Below are 8,036 nucleotides of genomic sequence, written 5' to 3'. Positions count from 1 at the left end.
TTGCGACTTTTTATGCTTTGAGTTTATATTTCGCAATTCTGACTTTTTGTCGCAGTTGCGAGTATTATATCTCGCAATTCTTTAGTTTGTATCTTAGATTATATATTTAGTTTATAAAAAGCCACAATTACTTTTTATTCTGTGGCAGAAACCAAAAAAGCTATTTTTTGTTTCTGCTATGTAATAAAAAGTAAAAAAAAAAATTATGACGACTTTTTATCATAATTCTGAGTTTATATCTCACAATTCTGACTCTTTTGCAATTGCAAGTTTATAAGCTTTAATTTGTATCTTTGAATTCTGACGTTTTTCTCGCAATTGCAAGTTTAATTCCGTGGCACAAAAAAAAAAGTTTATATTTCTTTAGTTTATATCTCGCAATTGTGTGTGTTTTTTGCTTCTGCCGTGGAATAATTTTTTTTTAAATGTAATTGTGACGTTTTATCTCATAATTCTGAGGTTATATCTCACAATTTCGATTTTTTTTTCTTGCAATTGCAAGTTTATATGTCAGTTTAGACTTTTCTCGCGATTCTTTAGTTTCTATCTCACAATTCTTACTTTTTTCTCAGAATTGTGAGATATAAACTCATAATTGCAAGAAAAAAAAATCCGAATTGTGAGATAAAATGTCAGAATTACCATTTTTACTCTGTGGCACAAAAAAATTATTGTGAGATCAATTTTTCTTTCTTTAGAATAGCTATCTTTAGTTTATATCTCGCAATTGTGTTTTTTTTGCTTCTTCCGTGGAATAAAAAAATGTAATTGTGACTTTTTATCTCGTAACTAAAAAAAATTCTCGCAATTGCAAATTTGTGTCAATTCAGACATTTCTTCTCAGAATTGAGACTTTATATCTCGCAATTCTTTAGTTTCATAATTGTGAGATATAATCTCATAATTGCCAGGAACAAAGTCCAAATAGTGAGATAAAAAGTCGCAGTGCGCGGAAACAGGCTAGCATAAACCACCATGTTTCAAACTCCGTCTTGAAGAAGCGTCTTGCTCCAGTTCTCAGTGTTTTAAGCGGGTGGTTTTGGCAGTATCTGCCATCATTTCTCCAGCAGCTTTGATGCACTTTTTAATCGACCAGATTTGGCACTTACGGCCAGAACGCTTTCCGATTCAGTGCCGTTTTTATGGCTTTTTTTAAAGGTTGGAAAAGCAAACCAGCTGTCAGTGGATCAACCAAAGTGAGATCAAGCGGTGTTAACACTGCTCTCGTGTTATTTTATCATTCTATATGTGATCCAAATATAAAACATGAAATATTTCTTCCATCATACTGACGTGAGACTACCTTATTGAACACACGTGCCTGTACGTTGTATCGTGTCATCAATACTGAGAAGAATCCACAAGGTTGAAAGTGTGACAATCAAGTAGCGTTTTATTTTTTCATGTTTAACTATCCCTGAAATATATGGACTAGATGTTCCGTACAGCTTTTCGTAAAAACAAATAAATATTTACCATTACGTCTCCTCTGTGTAATTTATGTAAAGTTTTGTGATATGAAGCAGTGTTGTTTTAGTATCATTACTATACTTAGTATTTATTAATATTTTGTATTTAGTTTTATATTTTCCCTCTTCATTTTATTTTTAAAGTTTTAATCATTTTAGTAAATGTAAAATATATATATATTTACAATCTTATTTGTTAATATTTTGATTTCAGGTTTTTTTTGTTATATGTTTGTTTTACATTTTTTGTCATTAATTAAATTTTTTTCTTTTAGATATGTCTTCTATCTGAGTATTTATGGACATTTTGAATTTAGTTTTCATTTATATATTTTCCATTTTCATTTTATTTTAAAGTTTTAATAATTCGTTTTTTCTGTCTTTATGATTAGTTGTCTTTTGAATGTTTAATTATTAACATATTTAATTTAATATTTTCTCTTTTCATTTTCGTTTGAAAGTTTTAGTAATTGTATTGTTAAATACTGTATGTCTGTTTAGTTTGTATTAATTTTGAGTTGACTTTTAGTACTTCAACCTAAACTAAACAAAAATAAGAAACTAATTTAACTGCATTGACTAAATTTTTTTTTTTTTACAATTTATTTATATATATTTCTGTTAACATTTAATAATTTTTTTAAATTAATGTTAAATGTGTTTTAGCATGTTTAGCTTTTGTTGGTGTTTTGGTACGACTAAAAATTTATAATATTTATGTAAAAAAAAGAATCACACAAGGTTCTAAAAAAATGTTGAGGCTTAGGGTTTCAGTGTCCTCCATTTTTTACATTTATTTAATGAAATATTAAAGTATTTTCAATATTATCGATGCTATTTTATGTAAAAGAATCAAATAGATAAGACCAAAAAAAACCCATCACGTAATGTTTACCATAGAGGACGTGACCTTAAAACAACATGTAGCAGCTAATGTATAGTTCAACATTAGACTTCAACAGAAGCCCCATAATGCACCAGCTCTCCGTGTGTCTTCATTCTGGATCAGTCTGAAATCCGCTCCAGTGCGTCTGATCCTCTAAAGCTCCTCATCGGACTGCCCTTCATCCCAGCTGCACGTCTCTGGCACGCTGTTCTCTGGAAACGCCACCTCCAGATCGTACACGAAGTCCGCATCCTCCTTGTGTTTGCGGTTGCGCTCGAACAGCTGGTCCATCTGGGCCTTCCTGCGGTTCAGCTCGTCATCGCTCAGTTTATTCAGGTCCTCGTCGCTGGGGTGGGACACCCGTCGGGCGGCGAGACTCTCCTCCAGACTGAGACCCTTCAGATGGTCTCGGAGTATGAGGTGAAGCCTTTCCAGCTGAGCCAAAGAAACCGTCTCCAGATACATGCTGTGACGCGCGTGATGCTTCAGTCTCTCTGCTGCTCGACTGCAGTCTAGAAACAGGGTGTAATACTTTATATTCACATTCATTAAAACAATCGTTCAGCCAGAAATAAAACTAGCTGAAAATGTGCTCATCTTCAGGGCATCCGAGATGTAGATTTGGAGAAATGTAGCATTGCATCACTCGCTCACCAATGGAAGTGAATGGGTGCCGTCAGAATGAGCGTCCAAATAGCTGATAAATACATCACAATAAGTAACCCACGGCACTCCAGTCCATCAGTTAACATCTGGAGACGACGAAAGCCAAGCCAAAACAGCTGTAAACAAATATGTGGCTAGATTTCGATGTGAGAGACAACAGGAGACGGACACCGGAGGAAGTGTTATTATGGACTCATATGTGACCCTGGAGTCGCTGGGGGATATTTGTAGCAATAGCCAACAATAAACTGTATGGGTCACAATTATAGATTTTTCTTTTATGCCAAAAATCATTAGGATATTAAGTAAAGATCATGTTCCATGAAGATATTTTGTAAATTTCCTACCGTAAATATATCAAAACTTAATGTTTGATTAGTAATATGCATTGCTAAGAACTTCATTTGGACAACTTTAAAGATGATTTTCTCAATATTTCGATTTTTTTGCACCCTCAGATTCTCAAATATTGTCCTCTCCTAACAAACCATACATCAGCGGAAAGCGTATTTATGAAAGCTTTCATTCGAATTTCGAAGATTTGACCCGTATGCCTGGTTTTGTCGTCCGGGGGGTCACATATTTTAACCAGAAATGATTTTTTTTTTAAGTTAAAAACATTTCAATAATGTATGTGTTCTTTACAAACACGCAGCTACATTAACTGATTGGACCGGAGTCGTCTGTGGATTACTGTGATGTTTTTATCAGCTGTTTGGACTCTCACTCTGACGGCACCCGTTCACTTCCATTGATAGCATGCTACATTTCTCCAAACCTGATGAAGAAACACACTCGTCTACATCTCTGACGGCCTGAAGGTGAGGACATTTTCAGCTAATTTGTCATTTCAGGTCAACGGCTCCTTTAAGTCAGTAGCCTATGTAATATGCATCTAAGGGCTCCTTTCTGCGTTACATTAGAAAGCGTCGCTCTCAGACAGACTCACCTGAATACTGAGAGAAGCTCCTCACAGGTATGACTCTCTTCCTCATCTTGCTGCTGTTTGTGTGCTCATGATATATGAGGACGATGGAAGGGGGGATAAATGTCACTCCACAGCGCTTCGCTACTATGGACATTTCACTCACGCTTCCAGAAATAATGTCCATAAAGAGTCTATCTTTCTAGTACTGTAACCATAGCAACAGTGCGATATTTCGCGCAGACTACCGGAATGTTGAGCACTCGCTTGTTTCGCTCCGGTTTTCTTAAAGGCGCAGGCACACATTTAACACGATGCACGCGTTCGTAAATAAAGCGTCTGCTGAGCGTCAAACGAACGCGTTAGAGTTGTTGCGAGGTTTGCATCGCTGTTGTACCGGTTCTGCTTCTGCTGAGGGAGTTTCGCTCGCGACGCTCCACAGCGCCATCTACCGGAGCGACGTAATCAGACCCGGAAGTGAAACTGGGATGATTACAGCATGGCTATAGGTTTTATTTATTAGCGTTTTGTGTTTTATCCGTCGTGGGAATTCAAAACAAGGTATTTGCAATGCTAGACGTGCTTGATTTATCATCAATTCGCATCAAATAAATGACAAAGCCTAATCCCCCCCATTCAGCAGATTGTAGTCCATTAGGAATGGTTGAAGTCAGTGTCGGTGTCTGTGAAGATCTCCAAAGCAGGATTTCACAGGTCTACTACCCAGAAGGTTGGGTTACTAGGTTGGGTTAACCATTTAACCCACCTGCTGGGTCAAAACAACCCAATTGCTGGGTTTGTCCCTATTTTACCCAGCACTGGGTTGTATTTAACCCAGCATTTTTTAGAGTGTATGTTTACCGCGTCTCGATGGTTAAATACGGTGTTTGGTTTCTAGAGATCTTCAATACAGAGTTCAGTGGAGCAACACAGATCACGAGGTCCAAGCTTTACTGGTCCAGAAGCTGCCCAGTGGAGTCTATGTGGACGCATACCAGCTGGAAACTCTGAGGCGCGACACGGGGTTGGAGGTCAACGCGGTTGTAGTCGGCGTATTAGGTGTCCGTTTGTAAACACTGCATTAACTAACACTGCTTTATTGTGTTGTAGGTTCTCCTGGATTCAGAGGTCGATCTGGAAGCTCCAGAGTATCTGTCCTCTGGGTTCACGGCGCTGGTTTTTCTCTCGGGAACGCACGAGGCTGTGGCTCACGGCCGATATCACAGACCCTCAGACTCCAGGAAGCCAGTGAAAGTAGACATGGAGCCGCCCAGAGTGCTCCTCAGATCAGACCAGTGTGAGACGCTGCAGACGCGCGCGCTCAGTGAGTGAGTCAAGCCTGGTCTGTCTGCTGAACCCAGCGTGTTTCTGTGCTTCTCTCAATCACAGGCCGCACACTGAGTCCTGGGGTACGTGGTGTAGGGGTCGAGGCTCCCTGTACCGTCAGCAACCACAGCATCTGCTCATGGATGAGATCCTGGATCTAGAGGGGATGCTTATCCAGCCAAAGTGCTGGGACCCTGGACCACAAAACCAGTCATAAGGGTCAATTTTTTTTAAATTTACATGTAGACTGCTTTTGTGCTGCAGGGTCACATATTATATAATAATAGATAATATGTGTATTGTTAATAAATAATATTTTAGTATAATGCAGTATGTGTCATAATAACATGATTTTGAGTAATATTTTATGTATTGTATAATAATAGCAATGTGTTTTAATAATTGTATCTTTATAATGTTATTTATGAAAACATTATATGTTTAATATAATAATAATAATATATCATTGCATACGTACATATTTGAATGTAATTAATATATCATATGTAGTATTATTATAATGATAATAGTTTCTATAATGTACAATATAATAATAATGATACATACTTTAATATAGGCTAATGTAATATTAATATGAATAAATATGTATTATAGCAAAGTTCATGCATACGTTAATGTAAATTATATGTAGTGTTATTATTTATAATTGCATATTATATAATAATAGCATAATATAATTTTATTTATAATAGTAATAGGCCTACATAGCAAAGTTCATGCATATTTGTAAGTAATATATTTGTAATTATTTATAATAATATATAATATGCACAAAATTGACTTTAACACACACACACGCATACTTAAGATATTTTTATTTAATATATAACAATACATATTTTGATTTGATTAATATTTAATATATCATAGCAGTGTTCATGCATGCTTTAATAAATTGTATATTCATCATAATATCATTTATAATAATTAATTTTGTATAATATAATTATAACATATATATGTATGATAGTAACATATAACAATATTATTATTATTAATAATAAAATACCACATGATACATAATATTTTTATATAATTTTATATTTATAATAGCATTATTTATAATAGAAATATTATTTTATGCAATATACAAAACTATTTCGATTTTTTTATTATTATTAATATTTATATATAACATTGCGAAGTTCATGCATACTTAAAAAAAATGTATATTTATAATAATACTAATAATATTTATTATAGCAAACTTCATGCATGTTTTAATAAATTGTATATTCATCATATCATGTATAATATAATTATAACACATATTTATGATAGTAACATATAACAATATTATTATTAATAATAAAATACCATATGATACATAATAATATTTTTATATAATTTAATATTTATAATAGCATTATTTATAACAGAAATATTAGTTTCTACAATATATTAAAATATTTAGATGTTTTTATTATTATTAATATTTATATATAAAATATATTTAAAAATGTATATTTATAATAACACTAATATTTATTATAGCAAACTTCATGCTTGTTTTAATAAATTGTATATTTATAATAACATTATATTTCATTATAAACATTTTATAATGTAACAATAACAAATATGTAAGTATAGTTTGATATTATAATAGCATGGAGTAAATGCAGTGTTTTTGCTGCTGCGTGTGGTGATCCTCACAGTGTGTACTGAGCTGTGTTTACCTGCTCTCAAACATCTGACCACAGGCTGACAGATCCCTCACACAGAGCTAGAGCTAGAGCTAGAGCTAGAGCAGTGCTTCAGAGAAACGTGCATGCGTGAATAGGATGCTATCAGAGTGGATTCATAATCATGTGTTACTCTGATTGTAAATAAAGCTGGATATTACTTTGTTTAAAAATATTTATTTTGCGTCTGTCTGTTATCACATCAATGTTTGAAATGAAATAAAATATGAAAAATATTTTAAATAAATTATTAGCATTAAGATTATTTCTATTATATATATATATATATATATATATATATATATTTATTTATATATATAATGCAATTTTGAAATATATATTAATATTTAAATTAAAAATGTATAATTGTCATAAAAAATATAAATATAATTAATTAAAAAGTTCCCATTAATGCTGATTTAATAATTGTTTAAGTAATATATTTATTGTTAATTTTATGATAACTATTATTAATTTATTCTGACACTATTTTCATGATATGGTTATGGTCATCCTAAAAATCACCTTAATATTTTAATGCTAAATATAATGACTTATTTTATTATCATTATTAATAGTAATAATAAATTATTATTAATCTAAGGACAGTTATTCTGACATTATTTTTCTATATATATATATATATATATATATAATGCAATTTTGAAATATTACATATTCATTTTTAAATTAAAAATGTATAATCGTCATTTTTTTAAGGTTTTATATAAGATGTATAATATAAAGTAAACGATTTAAAATTATATACAATTTATTTTCTCATATTATTACTATTATTTTTATAAAAATAATTGTGAAAATAATATATATTCCTTTTCGAGAGATTCTTTTATGTCTGTTATTACGTCATCAATATTTTGAGACATATATATTTTATTAAGATTAAAATATTGATATATATATATATAATCATAATTGAATGTGTGTGTATACAATTCCAAAGTATCAAATATTTAAATAATATAAATCCTTAAATAAAAGCATAATCCTTAATATTAACGCATTAATGTTTATATAATACATACAGATTAAAAGTA

General features: G+C 32.0%; 2 protein-coding genes across 3 annotated transcripts; one reads left to right on the top strand and one right to left on the bottom strand.

Moving 5' to 3' along the window:
- Nucleotides 1–2,240: 2,240 nt before the first annotated feature.
- On the bottom strand, nt 2,241–4,502 carry cep19 (centrosomal protein 19). 2 transcript variants are annotated; one of them, XM_016261039.1, is made up of 2 exons: nt 3,971–4,502; nt 2,241–2,867 (listed from the first exon to the last, which is right to left on the bottom strand). In XM_016261039.1, exons 1-2 carry the CDS (start codon nt 4,131–4,133, stop codon nt 2,509–2,511), a joined length of 522 nt encoding a protein of 173 aa, XP_016116525.1. In that variant the 5' UTR covers nt 4,134–4,502; the 3' UTR covers nt 2,241–2,508. The 2 variants fall into 2 exon arrangements, with proteins under 2 accessions (XP_016116525.1, XP_016116526.1); XM_016261040.1 differs by having other exon boundaries at nt 2,241–2,849.
- LOC107574591 (phosphatidylinositol-glycan biosynthesis class X protein-like) lies at nt 4,261–5,477 on the top strand. Its single transcript, XM_016261037.1, has 5 exons — nt 4,261–4,407; nt 4,605–4,660; nt 4,845–4,977; nt 5,057–5,243; nt 5,336–5,477. Exons 1-5 carry the CDS (start codon nt 4,261–4,263, stop codon nt 5,431–5,433), a joined length of 621 nt encoding a protein of 206 aa, XP_016116523.1. The 3' UTR covers nt 5,434–5,477.
- Nucleotides 5,478–8,036: the final 2,559 nt, after the last annotated feature.

The sequence above is a fragment of the Sinocyclocheilus grahami genome, unplaced genomic scaffold, assembly GCF_001515645.1.
Source record: "Sinocyclocheilus grahami isolate Dianchi unplaced genomic scaffold, SAMN03320097.WGS_v1.1 scaffold2281.1, whole genome shotgun sequence".
Taxonomy (NCBI): domain Eukaryota; kingdom Metazoa; phylum Chordata; class Actinopteri; order Cypriniformes; family Cyprinidae; genus Sinocyclocheilus; species Sinocyclocheilus grahami.
The sequence above is the reverse complement of the archived record's forward strand: the minus strand, read 5'-3'. Positions and strand labels throughout refer to the sequence as shown.